At 23.8% G+C, this 18,188-nt stretch overlaps 8 protein-coding genes across 8 annotated transcripts in view, besides 25 other annotated features; 6 read left to right on the top strand and 2 right to left on the bottom strand.

The window, feature by feature from the left end:
* The window catches only part of EDI_230510 (uncharacterized protein), a gene marked incomplete at both ends in the record, with an annotated part of 453 nt that extends 418 nt beyond the window's left edge, over positions 1-35 (top strand). Inside the window, one exon of the mRNA XM_001733458.1 lies at positions 1-35. This exon is cut by the window's left edge and continues 418 nt beyond it. Within this exon, the coding sequence (XP_001733510.1) occupies positions 1-35 (35 nt within the window).
* A 59-nt stretch (positions 36-94) lies between these two features.
* EDI_230500 (uncharacterized protein) lies at positions 95-1,765 on the top strand (the record flags this gene model as incomplete). Its single annotated transcript, XM_001740342.1, has 1 exon — positions 95-1,765. The coding sequence occupies one exon, from the start codon at positions 95-97 to the stop codon at positions 1,763-1,765; it is 1,671 nt and encodes a 556-aa protein (XP_001740394.1).
* Positions 1,761-1,801: a sequence feature (AT_rich).
* Positions 1,802-2,186: 385 nt separating this feature from the next.
* Positions 2,187-2,216: a sequence feature (AT_rich).
* Positions 2,217-2,258: 42 nt separating this feature from the next.
* Positions 2,259-2,307: a microsatellite.
* Positions 2,308-2,338: 31 nt separating this feature from the next.
* Positions 2,339-4,591, top strand: EDI_230490 (serine/threonine protein kinase TNNI3K, putative; the record flags this gene model as incomplete). The annotated part of the gene is made up of 1 exon (XM_001740341.1): positions 2,339-4,591. One exon carries the CDS (start codon positions 2,339-2,341, stop codon positions 4,589-4,591), a length of 2,253 nt encoding a protein of 750 aa, XP_001740393.1.
* Positions 3,837-3,880: a sequence feature (AT_rich).
* A 7-nt stretch (positions 4,592-4,598) lies between the features above and the next one.
* Positions 4,599-4,852: a sequence feature (AT_rich).
* A 129-nt stretch (positions 4,853-4,981) lies between these two features.
* Positions 4,982-5,077: a sequence feature (AT_rich).
* A 34-nt stretch (positions 5,078-5,111) lies between these two features.
* Positions 5,112-5,297: a microsatellite.
* Position 5,298: 1 nt separating this feature from the next.
* Positions 5,299-6,573, bottom strand: EDI_230480 (uncharacterized protein; the record flags this gene model as incomplete). Its single annotated transcript, XM_001740340.1, has 1 exon — positions 5,299-6,573. One exon carries the CDS (start codon positions 6,571-6,573, stop codon positions 5,299-5,301), a length of 1,275 nt encoding a protein of 424 aa, XP_001740392.1.
* A 363-nt stretch (positions 6,574-6,936) lies between these two features.
* Positions 6,937-6,994: a sequence feature (AT_rich).
* Positions 6,995-7,055: 61 nt separating this feature from the next.
* Positions 7,056-7,097: a sequence feature (AT_rich).
* Positions 7,098-7,834: 737 nt separating this feature from the next.
* Positions 7,835-7,969: a sequence feature (AT_rich).
* Positions 7,970-8,446: 477 nt separating this feature from the next.
* Positions 8,447-8,538: a sequence feature (AT_rich).
* Positions 8,539-8,951: 413 nt separating this feature from the next.
* On the bottom strand, positions 8,952-10,809 carry EDI_230470 (serine/threonine protein phosphatase 2B catalytic subunit, putative; the record flags this gene model as incomplete). Its single annotated transcript, XM_001740339.1, has 2 exons — positions 8,952-10,359; positions 10,445-10,809. 2 exons carry the CDS (start codon positions 10,807-10,809, stop codon positions 8,952-8,954), a joined length of 1,773 nt encoding a protein of 590 aa, XP_001740391.1.
* Positions 10,406-10,439: a sequence feature (AT_rich).
* Positions 10,810-10,882: 73 nt separating the features above from the next.
* Positions 10,883-11,069: a microsatellite.
* A 744-nt stretch (positions 11,070-11,813) lies between these two features.
* Positions 11,814-11,890: a sequence feature (AT_rich).
* A 497-nt stretch (positions 11,891-12,387) lies between these two features.
* EDI_230460 (structural maintenance of chromosomes protein 1A, putative) lies at positions 12,388-15,009 on the top strand (the record flags this gene model as incomplete). The annotated part of the gene is made up of 1 exon (XM_001740338.1): positions 12,388-15,009. The coding sequence occupies one exon, from the start codon at positions 12,388-12,390 to the stop codon at positions 15,007-15,009; it is 2,622 nt and encodes an 873-aa protein (XP_001740390.1).
* Positions 12,916-12,954: a microsatellite.
* Positions 13,975-14,083: a microsatellite.
* Positions 14,621-14,698: a microsatellite.
* A 9-nt stretch (positions 15,010-15,018) lies between the features above and the next one.
* Positions 15,019-15,050: a sequence feature (AT_rich).
* Positions 15,051-15,358: 308 nt separating this feature from the next.
* Positions 15,359-15,422: a microsatellite.
* A 55-nt stretch (positions 15,423-15,477) lies between these two features.
* On the top strand, positions 15,478-17,048 carry EDI_230450 (suppressor of actin, putative; the record flags this gene model as incomplete). The annotated part of the gene is made up of 2 exons (XM_001740337.1): positions 15,478-16,143; positions 16,218-17,048. The coding sequence occupies 2 exons, from the start codon at positions 15,478-15,480 to the stop codon at positions 17,046-17,048; spliced, it is 1,497 nt and encodes a 498-aa protein (XP_001740389.1).
* Positions 16,155-16,192: a sequence feature (AT_rich).
* Positions 16,396-16,418: a sequence feature (AT_rich).
* Positions 16,565-16,599: a sequence feature (AT_rich).
* Positions 17,019-17,053: a sequence feature (AT_rich).
* Positions 17,054-17,109: 56 nt separating this feature from the next.
* Positions 17,110-17,137: a sequence feature (AT_rich).
* A 105-nt stretch (positions 17,138-17,242) lies between these two features.
* EDI_230340 (uncharacterized protein) overlaps positions 17,243-18,188 on the top strand; it is a gene marked incomplete at both ends in the record, with an annotated part of 1,063 nt that continues 117 nt past the window's right edge. The window contains 2 exons of the mRNA XM_001733457.1: positions 17,243-18,095; positions 18,172-18,188. The exon at positions 18,172-18,188 is cut by the window's right edge and continues 117 nt beyond it. Coding sequence (XP_001733509.1) covers positions 17,243-18,095; positions 18,172-18,188 — 870 coding nt within the window. The remainder of the gene's footprint in view (positions 18,096-18,171) is intronic.
* Positions 17,853-17,890: a sequence feature (AT_rich).

Below are 18,188 nucleotides of genomic sequence, written 5' to 3'. Positions count from 1 at the left end.
TAATTGTGTTATTGTTGTTAGACTTCATTATTTAATTAACAATCTTTTCATAGATTTAATACACTTTACTGAAGTTATTTTAACATCATTAACTATGAATTTTGATCATTGGGATTGTCTTATTTTATTGATTACGATAGAAACTATTGTGTTTTCTTTACTTCATTTAGAAAATGTAATAAAAAGTCTTAGTAATGCTTATTTAAATCATCAATCAAAAATTACTATTACTTCCAACTTACAAAGTCCGAATGAAACAAGTGAAGATAGTTTAAATACCCAAACTGAAGGAGCACTGTCAATGACTTCGTCAAATCCTGAATTATCTCCACGAACTAAGCCACAGAGAACTTTATCTGAATACTCACCAATTAAATTTGATGAGAATAGCTATACACTGTTTACATTATTAGATCAATTTATTAATTTACAACGAATTATTCAAGAACAAAACAATGATTGGAAGAGTAAACTTGATCAATGCAAAATACTTATTAAAAAGAATTTAAAAATACAAAACAGTCCTCCATTTCAAACTGAATACAATGAATATTGTGACAATATGACTAAAGCACCAAATACATTTTTTGATAATTATTCTACAAACAAAATAAATTATTCTCATTGTTATGGATGGCTTCCTTTATTGTATAAAATTACTCAAGAAGATTTTTTTGCATCATTAATTCACTTAATAAAAGAGGATGAACGTAAAGTTATTAATGTAGGATTTCTTTTAGAAAATTGGCGTAAAGTTCCAAGAGCATTTGAAAGTAAATATATGAGTGGACTTTATTCAATTTATGAAGAGTTATTAAAGGTTCATAAAAATGGAGGGACTGTTAATGCTTCATTATTATCAATGAAAGAAAAGTATGAACTACCACTCTTTAAAAGATGTATTTGGAGATATCCACCACAATACTTTTATTTGTTATTAAATCCTAGATTCGTTGCACAAAAATTAACTGAAGCACATGTTGGTATTTTTACTAAATGTCCACCACGTGCAATTTTTTATTCAAAACAAATGAGAAGAGCAGGAATTGGAGCAACTGATTTAAAAAAGAAAGTTGATATCTTAGCATATTGGGTTTCTCAATCATTATATGAAAGCGTTCAAAAACCATTATTAAATAAAGAATTTCATGAATATTTTATTGAGATAATTTCACAATTGTATTGGTTACGACATAACCTCCTCGCAACTTTGGGCCTTTCTATTGGGTTTTCTTCTTTTAGATTAAATAAATTCGAGAAACCAAAACTTCGTAATGATATGAATAAACTTAGAGATTGGGTTAATGAATTAACTGACCCAAAAGATGGTTCATATCCTAATTTAATTACTGCAATGAAAGAATTAGGAAATCCGTGTATTCCTTATTTTGGTAGTTTCCAAAATATTTTTGAGAAAGTACTAAGTGCTGATATTCAAGACGTTAGTGTATTGTATTTAAATATCGGTAAAGCTACTGAAGAAACACGTAGAAATAGAATTAAATGGAGTGATCTTATTTATGAAGATTCAACATATGTTAATAATGCATTTGAAATATCATTTAATGAGTGGTGTGAAACTCCATGGAGTGACAGTAAATTATTTGATTCTATGGTAAAGTCAACTAAGTTTAGAGTACTTCATAAGAACCAAGATATTCCAAGAAGAAAAAAATGTATTATCAATTTGAAAAAAACAAAGAATGGATTTATGGTTCAACCAACAAGTATTTGTCGATATACAAAATATTCCCCTCTTCTTTAATTCAATTATTTTATTCTTATATTATTTTTTTATTTACTCTTTTAATGGTATGATAATTCTTTTGTCAATCTTCTTATTAGATTGATTCTAATCAATTTGTTTCTTTTATAAATCATTAAAAGTCTTATCCACAAATAAAGTAACTCTCTTTTATTTCTAATTTTCTTTTCTGATTATTTAGTTTTATTGTTTTATTTAAGAGAATCCTTTTCAATGTTCTTTTCTTATCATTTAATCTTATGATGCCTTGTGATTAGTTTTAAATTAAAAGACTAATTGATAAACTATAAGAGCATATTAAACTAATATAATAATCAAATAAATCATATTATTATCAGAAAAAAAAACAAAAGCCAAACAATTAGTATAAACGTTAAAGAACAAAGCATTCAAAAAAAAGATAAGAGATAAAAAGTAGTACAAATAAATTTAAATTAAAAGATAAATAAAACAATAATGAAATGTTGAAGAGATAATGATATTTAATAAGTACAAAAAACAAAATTAAAAAAAAAATAAAAAAAAAAAGAGAAATTAAAAAAGTAACTCAAAAGAGATAGAAAAAATAAACGAATGACAAGTCCTTCTTCAGGTGAAACAATCTTGAGGAAAATACGAATTGAATTAACAAAAGCAATGAATTTATTTTCTGTTAATAACACACCAGGAGAAGCTTTTTTTACATTTCTTATAAATAAGAAAGAGAAAAGAGTAAAAGTTAATAGAAATACTGTTAATATTTATCCTAAACCACCGTCAAATACAATTGAATTTACTGGGATTGATACTAATTCTAATGTTATTGATATTGAATTTCATAATAAAGAAAGAAATAAACCAAATAAAATATATACTGGACAAATACTTTTAAACAGTTTATTACCATATGATACTCATCACTGTATTGAACTTGTTTTAGATCCATTTAATAAAGACAATCAAACATCAACATCAAATGACTGTAAAGAAGATGTTATTAGTGAAAAATTAAAATATAAAGATGGTATTATTCCTACTATTACACTTTCATGTTACTTATTCCAAGACAGAGAAAAAGAAGATGAAAAAGTATTATCAAAAGATCAAACTCCTTTAATTTCTGCAGTTCAAAAGAATAGTTTATTTCTTGTGATTTATTGTTTAGAACATTTTAAAGCTTCAATAAATCAAAAAGATGATCTTGGGAATACAGCTCTTCATACAGCCGCCATAGAATATAATAACGAACATATTATACTGACATTATTAAATAATAGTCATGTTGATGTAACTATAAAAAATTTAGATGAAAATACTCCTCTTCATTTCTTTTGTTCATATTTTAGAAATCCAAATTGCAGTGAAGCTTTTAATATGTTCTTGAAACGTGGAGCAGATGTTAATGCATTAAATAGACTTCACGAAACACCTCTTCACAGAGCAATTCAAAATCCATCAATTCGTATGTTACTTGTTGAATTACTTCTTAGAAATGGAGCATTAGTAAATTTTCAAACAGAAGGAGGACAAACAGCATTACACTGGGCAGTTTATATGCAAAGAGTAGATTTATTATCAATTTTATTACTTTATGGAGCGGATATTAACATACCAAATAAACAAGGAGAAACACCACTATCTATTTGTGAAAATAAATATAAAGGAACAGCATTTGCAAGAACATTTATTTATATATTAGAACTTATTAAATACCTTGAAAATATTGGTGCAGATCCAATTTCAATTAAACTTCTTGTTAAGAATAAAATGTTTAAATGGACATTAGCAAAAGTTTCACCAAGAATTTTATTTCAAATGGGAATTACTGAAAATGAAGAACAAATGAAATTAGTTAGAAACTTTAAATTAATAAAAGATATTGATCCTGAAAAGGCTATTAAAGAAATGCCTTCAAAAAGAACTTTGTTTGAAGGAGAAATACCAGAAAAAGGATGGATTAGAAAAAAAGAAACATGTGAATATACTGGAGAAGTTAGAAAAGTTGAATTTGGAACAATACTTACTGCAATATTAGAAGAAAACAATTCAAATACAGTTGTTATTAGAACATTTGAAGGATCTAATACAAACGTTAAATTATTTAATGAAAATTCAAAAATATTAATAACATTAAAACAATGTAATGGATTAATGAAATATTTTGGTGTTCTTGAAGAAGAAAAAGCATTAATAATGGAATACTGTGATAATGGAAGTTTAATGGATCTTCTTCAAAGACAAACTATTGGATGGAAATTAGTATTTGATTTAGCAATTCAAATTATTGATGCAATAAGTTTTTTACATAAACAAGGAATTTTACATAGAATTCTTAAAGATTCTAATATTCTTATTGTAAAGAAAAAAATTGATGATAATAATGAATATGATGATGTTTATACTATTAAATTAAGTAATTTCGCTTTATTTGAATTAGGAATTGAATCAGAAAAAATTAAAAAAATGAATGGTTTATGTGCTGCTCCTGAAATTATTTCAAATGAATTATTTTCAGATAAATCTGATATATATTCTTTTGGTATTATTTTATGGCAATTAGTTTATAAATGTATTTATAATGTTTATTCAAAACCTTTCGAAGAATATATTATTCAAAATTTAAAAGAACCTCAAATTATGAATCAGATAGTTTCTTCTAATCTTCGTCCTGTTATTCCTCCTCCAACCCCTCCTCGTTTAGCTACTTTATTACGTTTATGTGTTTTAAAAGAACCTGAAACTCGTCCTACTTTAAATGAAATTGAATCTACTCTTGTTGCTTGTGAAAAAGAATACAATAATAATAGTTCATTATGGGATGCATCTATTGAAGTAAAATCTAATTAACTCTGTGTTAATAATTAATCACTTTTATCAATATTATTAAAAATATTTCTTTTTTATTTTATAAAACTATTTTATTTTGTTTTAATAACATAAATAAAAATATTCATACCTTTATTTATTATTATTAAAATTAAAACGTAACTTTTTTATTATTCTTTATAACAAATCCTTTTATCAAATTGAAAAAGTTAGTTATTATTTTTTAATGATTTGTATTTTTTCTTAAAGAGTTTTATTTTTATTTATTTTTCATTATATATTCTTTTTCAAATTACAATACATCTTTCATGTATTTTGTTTCACTAAAGAAAATATTTATTTTTTAAGTTATCTTCTTCTTGTTTTTTAAGTATAACTTAAATGAGAAAAAAAGTGTTACTAGACAATATCATTATTATATTACTTTTAATGATTTTAACTTTTACAAATATAAAAAACTTTATTTTTTTATTAAATATTATTAAATATTTAATTATAGTTATAATAGGATTATTTTTAACAGAATTAATTACATCTTTATAAAAAAAAAACAAATCAAGAAATAAACATTATTAAATTAATAACTAACTCATATAACAACATAGAAATAAGAATTAATGAAATAACAAATTTAATCTCTTTGAAATAAAAAAAAATATAATTAATATGTTTTTAAAAAAAAGAAGAAATAGAATAGATTTAATAAAAAGAAAAACAAAAAATAAATGTTATGAAAAATCTTCTGTAAGTTGTTGATATCTTTGAGGGTATTGTGGTACAGGATGTTCTATTTGAATAGAGGATTGTTGCGAATAAGGTTGTTGAGAACTAAGATAACGTTTATAAGTCTCACTAATAGTTCTAACTCTTTTAACTTCAAGGTATAATTTTCCTCTTTTATTTATTTCTAGTTCTAATTTTTTCCATTGATTATTTAATAATTGTTCAACTTTCCATTTAGCATCTCCAAGAGAATCATCTGAAGTAAAAGTATCACGGTCAAATATATGAAATACAATTTCTTCTCCAATTGATTCAGTAATTCTAAAACATTGGTTCCAACTAGGATTAATTGAAGGAGAGAACACATATGTTTTTTTTTCTTTTGACTGAGTAGTTTTAAATTTAACATAACCATCACTTGTTCCTCCTAAATCATTTGCAATAATATTTTTAGCACGAACAAAATATATATAAAATTTCATATCTTTATCTTTATTAATATCATTATCTTTTGGAATATATCGGGGAATAACATTATGATAAACACTTCTTATACATTGAATAGTACAATCCAAAGTACATCCTTTTTTCCCTGGAAGGTGTTCTTCTGATTTTTCTCCTTCTCTCATATCAGGAATTATATAAGAAGTTTTATCTACACTTGAATGTGAAGAAATAATACCTGGTTGTTTAATTTTAATATCCATTTTTTCTCCAGGTTTACATTTTAAAATGAATGTTTCTCCTATGTTTGTTGTTAGGTTAAATGTAAATAAATTTGATACTTGTTCTTTTTGGCTTGGTGTTTTAATTACAAGTTTTGCTGTTTGTGGAGTCGTTGAATTCCTTCCTAAATGAATTGCTCTAATAAAATCTATCCTTATAACCATATCAGCATTTGGATCAAATGGATGTTGTAATGAAGATGTTACTCCTTTTTTACAATGAAGTGAAACATATAAAAACCCTTTCTTTGAAATAGGAATACAGTCATGCCAATATTCTCCATTTGCCATTGCAGGTACTACTAAAACAGCATCTCCTAAACAACCATCCTTTGTTACTAAGTCATGACCAAAAATATGAAATATTATTTCTTCTTTTGGTTCAGCAATAATATCAAATTTTTCATTCCAAATTGGATTAACTGTTGATGCTGCAATTTTTGTTTTTAATTGTTTATTAGCACGAGTTTCAAACTTGACATACCCATCACTTGTTCCTCCAAAATTATTGGCTACAATGTTCTTAGCACCAAGGAGGGTTAATTCAATTTCCATTTATTATATTTAGAATTATCAGTTTGTTTTGAAAAGAAACTTGTTTAAGTTAAAAAAAGATTGTTCAGAAGATTCTTATCTTATTCACGGTATATCATTCTTTTTTGTTTTTTTTCTGTTAATTTTCTCACCGATGTAATACCATTTTTTTGTACTAAATTTAAAATCCCTTTTCAACTTTATTTTAAATCCCGGATTGGGTACTTATAATGTTTCTTTCAAATATAGTTATATATAACTAAAATTAATCTTGTTGAATTAACGACGATTATCTCATCAAAAAGAAATTCTTAAAATAGAATTCATAAATGTTAATAACTATTTTTACTTAATGATGCATATCAAGTTGTTTAAATTTTTGTGTTATTTAAAAATAATTGTTTTATTTATTTACTTATTTTTTTGTCATTTTATATTTTAAGTGAGATTAAAAATTTTATTGAACTTTATGGTTTTTCTGTTTACAGACATGTTAAAACAAGTTAATTTATTCATTTTTTTTGTTTTTACAAAATAAATATTTTGGGTTGTTAACATTTATAATAATTACAAGTGGCTGAATAAGTATCATAAAATGATTGCAGAATGAGTTATATTATACGTGAGTAATATTTAATAAAATAATAGTCAAGATAATGTTAAGTCAAGAAATAATATAGGTGGTATCAAATGTAATATAGTAATATCTTTACAATAAAAAAAAGATACCAATAAATTTGATAGTTATACATATGTATCAAATTTATGAATAGACATTTATCTATACATAAAAAAGAGAATAACGAATAGTGTGTTAAGAATATATCAAATGAAAAGAGGGTAGTAATCTATCGTATATGTAAATGTTGTAAATAACAAATAAAAAGAAAACATGTTAATGTTTCATTAAAAGGATATTTAAAATATTTGACGTTTATGATAATAAAATATAAACAAAATGTTGAAATAGCTATTGAAATAATTGGCTAAGAAGAATATGCATTTCAAAATTTATTGAAATATTGAATTAAATAATTTGTTGTAGTAAATCAAATGTATTGAAATTGTTTTATGAAATTTTATGTTTTTTAATCAAGAAATTTGATTTAAATAAGAGTGTGTAAAAGTATATTGATTATTAAATAAATAACATTGATTACACTCATTAGAAATTATAGGTTTTATTTTAATAAAAATGGTATAACTTATATAGAAAATGAATAATTAATAAATTCAAGAATAATAACTGTATGAAGTATGAATCAATATAATCAAAGAATACATAATAATTTATATATATATATTAAACTAATAAATAATACAATTATTTGTATTAAATTAAAGCTATTAAAATCAAAATAGTTTTAATACAATATTTTGCATTTTAACATATCTTATAAAAAAATAGTATTTTAATGGATAACAAGTTTAAAACGTGAATATCTTTTCTCGTTTATCAAAATATTCTATTGACAAATACAAAATCATTTCTAAAAATACATCTAATATATTTAAGAATGAATACTATCAAAATAATGAGAATCAAGTTGTTGGAAAATAGTATTATAAATATTTTTGTTTCAAAAGTAAGTCTATCAAATTTATCAAAAGATAAGTATATTAACAAAATTTGTTATTTTTATGAATAGAAATTCTATTTTATATGGTAATATTAAATCGTTGTACAAGCTTTATTTTGTATTAATAATGACCAATTAAAATATTAACATATGTTTATTGTATTTTAGATAAATAATGATTTATTTTGAATGATTTAAAGTACAAGTATATTTTCAAGTAGTTGAGTATATCAAATACAGATATTATTGTTGATACCATATACATTGGTTTTGATACCAATTATTATCATTAGAAACAATACTCATAATTCTACTAAAAATATTATCATAAATTACATAGTAAATTACTTATTTTTAATTGTTTTTCATATAAATTACTTGAAAATAATATAATTTCTATTTAAAAGAAAGTAACTATATCCACAATATAAATAATTATTAATTCATCACATACACCATACTTTGTTTCTTGTTACTTTCTTTTTATAAAAACAAAGGTAAGTCATTAGATATTCACGCTATCAAATAATTGGAATAGTTTAGCAAATTAGATCTTGTTTGTAATAATAACATGCTGTTCAATTGATATAAGTCTTAAACTACATTATGATTGGTAATTATTTTATTAGAGTATTATAAAATTCATTGTTATTATAATTGTAACAGAAATAACAAGAAAAGATTAAGTACCAAATAGTTAATAGTTATGATTTAAAAAATTCAACAAAACAGTATGAGTTAAAAGAAAGATATTAAAAATAATAAATGAATTACATCACTTCATTTGTTGAATTGAAGATGTTGATTCGAGTATAAAGGTTAAAAGAATCTTTCTTTGAAAATAGAACTTCCTAATGAACTTGATTTAGAACCATTTCTCGAATCTTTAGAATCACTAAAATCCTTAGACTCTTTTTGTAGTGATTTATTCCATTCATCTCTAAGTTGAGATAAAGACAATGGAATTGATTCATTTCTCTTATTGAATTTATACCTAAAGAATCCTTTCTTTTTATCTGGAGTAGTTAAAGATAAGAACAATTTATTTTTTTCATTAGACGAACCAAGAATAATACTACTATTAGGCAAAGAAGCAACTGATAATTGGTTAATAGTCATTTGATCTATAGTTTTATTTAATGAATTTTCCTTTGGTGGGGCAATACTAATGATGTTATTTTTCTTTTCATTGGGATTGTTTGTTGATTTGACTGATGGTTGGCGTTTTTGAAGTAAACTTAATTGTCTTTTAAATTCGTCATCACTACTTTCACTCTCTTCTTGATTATATAAATCATTTTCATCTTTTTTAGACTGAGTAGAACTTAATAGACTTTCTTCATTGATTTCTTTATATAATTGATCAAGTGGATCAGCTTGTTCTGATTCTTGAAATTCATCACTATCTTCTTCTTTATTTAGAATAACTGAATGTGTTATACTTTCATTAGAACTAATTGAATATTCTTTAAGATCCTCTTCAATATCATCATCCAATACATTAAACATGAGAATCATTAATTGGTCACATGCTATCTGTAATTTATCAAATAAATATGGCATAGATAATCTAAAACCATCAATATAAATTGGACTCTTAAATTCAGGTTCAATATTACTATATAATTTAACTTTCATTCCATCATTTCCAACAAATAAAACTCCTCCTCTATTTGCACCATCATAACCAGGTGAAGTGAAAACTGTAAATACTAATGGAGATCCATCTTCATGTTCAAAGTCATGTTGTTGAACTCCATCAACACATTCATGTGCTCTGATAATAGCTCTAATTTCATTTGACTCAAGAAATTGAACAACAGCTTCATATCCATAGAAATAAGAACAATCTCTACTATCATTGTCAATAAATGTAGTTTCATACCAATCTTCATCAATTAATCCTTGTTCATACTTATCTTCATACACTTCATACTGTAATGGATCTGACCATAATAAATCACAAAATAATCCATCTTCTGGTGGTTCTCTAAATCTATTGATGCGAAGTATTTGACTGAAATATCGAAGTGATGGTGATATTCCTCCATGACAAAGGAAGAATGTACCAATTGGTTGTAATAATAAAACACATAATGGCAAGTAATTAAACAAATTAATGAATTCCATATATACATTTCTATTGTACTTCCACAAACATTCACTTTCAAACCCAAAAACATGAGTCATTGATGATGATTCATGATTTCCACGTAACAAAATAATACTATTGTTTAAATACCACAACTCTTTCTTCATACAACAAGTGATAGTATTAAATAAAACATTTTAATTAAAAAAAATTAACAAACCTGTCAGGATTATTATATTTTAAACACAACAAAGTGATTATTGTTTCAGTTGACCATTTACCTCTATCAACATAATCTCCAAGAAAGATTTTAACATGAGGGTATTTATCCCATTGGGGGTCATTAAGGATTTTAATAAAATTGAAATAATTACCATGAATATCACCAAAAACTAATGAGTCAGAATCTATTTGAATCAAATTTGGTTCTTCATTTAGTAATAATGTCACTTTGTTAATGAGACTCACAACGGTGTTTGGATCAAGAATCCCACCATGTGAAAAATGGTTTTGTAAAATAGATAAGTCATATTTTCCATTTACAATAAGATCCTTTTCAGTTAACAATAAGCTTTGGTCTGACATTAAGAAAGTGGAATATTAAAATGACATTATTCAGTGAAAAGTGAGAAATAAAAAAAACAATATGACAAAGTCATTTTATTTATTGTGTTACTCAATTTTCTTATTTTATTGTTTATTTTATTGTTTTGGATAACAATAATTTTCATTTTATTTAAATTTTAGTTGGAATAATATTGTTTTATTTTCTTGATTAATTTTGTTATTAAAATATTTTATCATTTATACCATTTTTATTATAGTTTTATATTTTGTTTTTTTTTTATTTAGAAGATAATAGATAATCTTGTTTCATTTAATTACTTGTATTTAATTTATTCACTACCTATGGAATTCAATTATAATTATTAACTTATTTGTTTTACAGAATGAGTGTTATTGAAAATGTTTAATGAAAATATAATTTCATTGAATACCAAATAATTCTTATCATTCAAATCTTATCAAAACATAAATAACTTCAATCTTATCTAATAACATCATTTACTAAATATCAAAGTATTTAAAATAAATTTCTATCTCACCAAGAAGGAGGTTGTGTGTTAGTGAATTGAGTGATTACTTGGTTTGAATACAACAAGAAAATTAAAGAATTAAATTCAATTTCAAGATGTTTATATGAGTATTTATCAAACAACAACTTGACTTAAAACAAACACTCTTTTCAATAAGTAACGGAATAGTGATTAAATGTTTTTATTTTATTGATTAGATAATAGCAATTCTATTTATTGAATGAGTAGGATCTGATAATAAGAATTATTATCTAACAATAATTGAATAATTTATTAAATAACATTTTGAGTGACTGATGAACATATTGAAATAAAAGAGTTTATTGATCTATACTATTGTTTTGTTGATTATTCTCTCTGAGAAATTGTGTTTTTATTTTCTAAATACAAGAATACCAAACCAATGGTTAAACAATTTTCAACATTGATATAACATTGAAACTAAATAAACAATAGAATGAAATATGTTTTAGTATTAAACTCAGTACATTGATTTAATACTTATTAAAAGTAAATACAATCAAAAAATAATAATAAAATATTATGAAATTAATATAAATTAATTTAAACAAATACAGTCTGAATAAACATTCAACATTAAGATTTTATAATAGTACCTTGTTTTGTTTGGTATTCTAATACAAAATTATTTATTGGATTATTTATTAAAAATAGAGTCTTTATTTAAAACAAGAACTCTTTGATATGTGTCTGTCTAATAACTTAAACTATAATTAAAGAATCAGTATATTAAATTGTTATGACTTATTATCTTAATCATCATAGTAACCAAAAAGAATTAATATATTTATAATTGAAAACACTATGTTTGATACCTTACCTTTGTTTGTAGTACTCGAGATACAACAAATAAACTCTAAGTAAAGCAAATCACTTTTGATTGAAGGTTGTTTAAGTTAATAATCCTATTTCACAATAAGAGTCTTTTTTCTGTTTTATGAAAAACACAAAAAATAATCAAAAATCAACAAGACATTTTTAGGAAAAAGAAGAAAAGAAAAAAAAATAAAGAGATGGAACTAGAAAAGTATAATATTAAAAACTAATGATCATTCTTTTGTTATTGGTTACATTAAGTGTACAAGCACAAATCGACGATAGTATTAAGTATGACATTATCCAAGTTTCATTAAATTCAGACATGTTAAGTGACATAGAGAAACATATTAAACAAAAATTTGCTGGAATAGAAGCTGAAATCTCGATGAAGAAAATTCAAAAGATTTCAAGAAATGAACGAGAACGTAAACAGTTAGAAATTCGGATAAAAGGCACTAAAAACAAACAAAAAAAGATAGAAATCCAACGAAAATTAGACTTAAATGCTATTCAACGAAAAGAAATTGATAAATGGGAAAAAATTAAAATTCAAATGGTTAAAGAAGAAAAAGAATTAATGAAAAAAAGAGAAGAAAGATTGATGGAATTACAACTTACTTTAAAAGCCATTCAACAAAGAGTTGAAGATTATAAAACACAATTAGATAGTAACAAAGATAATACCCAACTACAATTAAATTATAATGTTACTGTTGCAAGAGAAAAAGTTATAAAAGGACAAATCAACGAGATTGAAAAAAGGAGAAGAGAACAAAAAGAAAGAGAAGAAAAGGTTAACTTAATTAAAGAAAGTATCAAAAATGAAAAACATAAATCACATCACCTTATAAAGAAGATTCAAAAAAAGATTAGAAAATTAGAAAAGAAAAAAAATGCAGAGATGAAGATTTTAGAATTGAAAGAAAAATTAGTTGATGTAAAAAGAAGTTATAAAGAAGAGATTTTAGATATGAAAGAAAGAGAGATTAAAGCTATAGAAATGAATGCTGGAATTGATCTTAGTAATGCTTTACAAAGAGAAAAGAAAATGAGAAAAATTCTTGCCAAAATGAATCATCAAATGAAGTACTGGAAAAATATGCAAGGAAGACAAGACATTTGTCCTACAGTACAACACCAATTAAATAAAAGAGTTCAGTATTTCTCATTTATGAAAACTAAAGCTGTTGAAAGGTTAAATGAAAGTGTTGAAGCCGTTAAACGATATAAATTTGTTGTTGAAGAACAAAGAAAAGAATTATCAAATTTCAAAGAAATTAAAGTTTCTTTATTACGTAAAATGGTTAACGAAGATGAACAAGAACTTAATTACTACACCCACAGACTAGAAGAGATTGACTCAAAGAATAACCAAGGAAGAATTTCTATTAGTGAGTACAATAGGAGGAATAAGAAATTTAGTGAACGTAAAAGATTCTTACAACAACGATTATCTCTTTTAGAAAAACGTATTAACGAAATTGGAGATGGTGATATAATTGAGAAAAAAGAAAGAGAACGATCTTTGAGAAAAGAGATACGTATCGTCCGTAGACAATTATTTAAACTTGAAGAACGATTCAGTGCACTTCAAGGAGAAATTAACTACTTTAAGAGAATTATTAATCAAAGTAAGGATGTCGGTAGAAAAGTTATATTGATTAGAAGAAGTAAAAGTATTTATTCAGAATGGGAAAAAGTCCGTAACTTAATTGTTGAGAAGAAAGAGATTCTTGGAAGAAAGAAAGTGGCTTTAGAAGAAGTAACTGGTAAAATTATTAGACATGAAGAAGAAAAAGTTGAAAAATTACTTAAACAAAAAGAGAAGATTGAAAAAGAAAAAAAAAGATTAGCAAAAAAGGAGAAGATAAAAATCTGTTCAAAAAATAAAATGAGTGAAAAAGAAAAACAAAAGATCAAAAGTATGATTGAATCAAGAAAAAGAATTAGGTATATTAAAAAACAAGGATTAAATGCTAAATTAAATCGTATTCATTATGTGCTACAAGGATTAAGAAAAAATTTAAGTGAGTTAAGAATGACTAAGAATTTCTGGATTGCTCGTGAATCGTTTAGTCTTAAGGCACGAGCTTTAGAACATATTAAAGAAAAGAAAGAATTTTTAACTAAGAGTATTGAAATAGAAGAAAACGAATTAGCTAAAGAACTTAGAGGAAATATTGCTGTCTTTAGAAGCCAAGAAAAATATCAAGACAAACTTGATACTTTGAAAGAAAGCATTGGATACCATAAAGAAGAGTTAAAAGAACTTGAAAGACTTGAAAAGAAAGTTATGAAGAAAACAGGTTTTAAAGGAAAACGATTTGAAGTAATTGGAAAAATGATTATAAAGAAGGTTAAAGGAGAGAAAAAAGAACTTGAAAAGAAAAGAAGGCAATTAATTATTGAAAGTATCCAAGAAAAAGATGTTAAGAAACAAGGTATTGTAATTGAGAGATTGAAAGAAAATGAAAGAAGATTAAATGAATTGATTGGTATTGAAATTAGATGTAGAGAAGGAATTAAATGGAGTGAAAAAGTTTTAAGAAGAATTGCTATTGAAATGAGAGAAGAACTTATCAAAAAACAAAATCAATGTAAAGATAAAGGTGATTGTCCATTATGTAGAACATTAACTGAATTGACTAAGAAAAATCTTATTGAAAGAAAAGAGGATGGTGTTATTCTTAAAGAAATGAAAAAAGTATGTAAAAAGTTTGTTCCTGAGAAACAAACAAATTGCTTTAACTTAGCATTAAAAATTGCTGAACATGCATTAAAAATTAGGGATCCTTTAACCTTCAATACCGAACAAACATGCAGAAAAATTGGTGTTTGTGGGCTATAAGAGTTGAAGATATTTTAAAATTAAAACATTTTTTATTTTTAGGTTAGAACTTATTTATAAATTCTTTCTTTCAAATAAGAAATGAATAGTTCAACTAATGAACCAAAAAGATTATTCTTTATTCTCATAAAAAAATAAAGTTTCCATCCCAACGTTTTTTTTTTTAAAGCTGAAAAATATTGAAAAAAAAAGGAAAATTGTCTAAAACATATTATGATAAAAAAAATCCAGTTTTATAAAATTTGATAAGAAATAAGTTTCATTGAAGAAAACAACAATTCAAACAAACAATACATATTATTTTTTTTATTGAAATCGATAGAATAACACATATTTTATATGAAGAGTGAATAAAAGTAAATAAATTAAAGAAAAAAAAAAAAGAGAAAAAAATTGAATAGAATAACACAAAAATCCATTTCATAAAAATTCTAAGTAACTTAATAAGATCATTTTTCCAAACAACTAATGAAACACTTATTAGTGAATTATAGAAGTGATGGAGTAGTCTTTGAGAATTTAAGAATTAAAGATTATTTCAGTATTGAATATACCAGTTACCAATTAACAACACAAAAATTACAAGGAGAAGTAATTCAAACATTTCAATTATCTGAGCTAATGGGATTTATTAAAATAGAAAATATTAACTTTGCTATTGTAATTCAAGAAAATAAAGAAATATGCTCATTACAAGAAAAAAAAATATTAGAAGTTTTAAGCATTGATTTATTACCAATTTTACCAATTGAACAATGGAAAAATACATCATCATTTGTTAAAGAAGAAGTAAGTAAAGTAAAAGAAATGTTAATGACATTTAAATTGTATTATTCATATGACTTAGATATAACTTTAACTTTACAAAACCAACAAGAAACAACATTTACTGACCCAAGATTCTTTTGGAATGAAAGTTTAGTCTCAATATTACAACCATATTTTGCACATTGGATTGTTGTATTTATGGATGGATTTATTAAGTCGATACCTTTAATAAATTCAACAACAAAAAATATTCAATACATATTAATTTCAAGAAGAGATAAAACTCGTGCAGGGTTAAGATTTTCTTCACGTGGGGCTGATAGTTCAGGAAATGTTTCAAATTTTGTAGAAACAGAACAAATTATTGTTTGTTAAAGAAATATATTTTTTTATAATAACTTAATAAATTAATAATCTAACAAGTTATAATTATCAATTAGACTGATGGTATTACACATAGTTCATTTATTCAAGTACGTGGAAATATTCCTTTAATTTGGAAAACAAAAGAAACTGATTTATTTAAGCCACGAGGAAAATTTGTAGAAGATTCAAGACAAAATGATGTTTTAATTAAACATTTTAATATGTTAAAAGAAATGTATGGAGAAATTACAGTTATTAATTTATTAAATAATAATGGAGATGAAAAAGAATTACATGACATGTATGAACTTTTTGTTAAAGCAAATCTACTTCCAATTAAATACTTTGGATTTGACTTTCATAAAATATGTGCAAATAAAAAATATCAAAACATTGAAATAATTATGGAAGAAATTAAACCAATATTAGAAAATAATAAATTTTATTTTAATAATTCTAAAGAAGTATTTAATCAATTAGGAATTATTAGAACAAATTGTATTGATTGTTTGGATAGAACTAATGTTATTCAATCTTCAATTGCTAAATATTTATTAAGTAAACAGTTAACTCTTATTCTTGGAAATAAAACTTTATTACCACTTAACGCTCTTATTTCTAATTCAGAACTTACTAATTTTATGAATTTATGGGCTGATCATGCTAATGTAATGAGTTATAGATATACTCAAACAGATGCAATGAAAACAGATTTTACAAGAAAAGGAAAAAGGGAAATTAAAGGAATGATTAATGATGGATTAATTAGTGTTCAAAGAACTATAATATCAGTTAAAACTGACCAATATAAAAAGCCACAAGAAACATTAGATTTTATAATGGGAAAAATAATATTTGATCAAGAAAATGTTTGGTTTAATAATTATTTCTTTATAATTATTTAAAAAAACTAATTGTTTAGATGAATGAAAAATGTGATAATGTTTTATTATGTATTCCTAAAGCAATAAAATATAATCATAATATTAAAAATCAAGAGACTGTTCATTTACATTTAGACTCTTCTTTTTTTAAAGAATATAATTATGATTCTAAATTAACTAGAACTATCCCTATTCATGATATTGTTCGTTGTGAAATGTGTGAAGACAACCCTCAACAAATTATTATTTTATGTGCAACTGATAGTAAAGCATTAAAATATGAAATTCCATCAATTGTTGAAGCTCATTCATTAATGAATATTATTGGAATTAACACACCAAATTCAACACCAATATTAATTAGTCGTGGTTCAACTTTTATTTCAAATCAAATAACAAAAAATATTACAATTTCTTGTATTCAATGGAAATTAAATGAAATAAAACAAATACCAAATCAAATAGAAATAATGGAATTTGTTAAAGAAATTCAAAGTAGTATTGTTGATATTGTTTTATATAATACATCATTTCCAATTCAATTAAATCATATTAATTCAGTTACACCTGGTATTCTTCTTTTAATGGAAATTATTAAAGAATTATCACATCAACAACCAAATAAATATGAAATATTTGCAGTTAAAGAAACAGGAATTATAGTTCATTGTATTTTAGTTTTAAAAGAACAAATTCATGTATTGTCAAATCTTTTTTATTCTAAAGTTTATACATCAAAAAATAAATCTACTGAAAAACCCAAAGTTGTTGGAATCGCATTTACATTTAATATTCATCAAACCTCTATTGGTTTAGTAGCACTTGATTTAAATAATGAAATAAATGAAAAATTATTTTTAAAAGGAAATATTGAATTAACACTAACAACAAATCATTTATTTTTTATCACTCAAAGAAGACAATTAAGTTTAAATGAATTATTAAATCAATGTGAAATTATTATGGAAAATCAAAAAGGAACATTTTTATATTATAGAAATCAATGGAATTTTATGAATTGTTCTTCAAATGATTTATTTAAATATCCAACTATTCAAACTATTCAAAGTTATTTAACAAATAATTATTTTGCTTGGATGGGAAGTGTTCCTTATATTGAAATTCCAAATAAAACTAAAATAAGATTCAACTTGGTTATTA

The sequence above is a fragment of the Entamoeba dispar genome, genomic scaffold, assembly GCF_000209125.1.
Source record: "Entamoeba dispar SAW760 scf_1105229462873 genomic scaffold, whole genome shotgun sequence".
Classification (NCBI taxonomy): Eukaryota; Evosea; order Mastigamoebida; family Endamoebidae; genus Entamoeba; species Entamoeba dispar.
The sequence above is the reverse complement of the archived record's forward strand: the minus strand, read 5'-3'. Positions and strand labels throughout refer to the sequence as shown.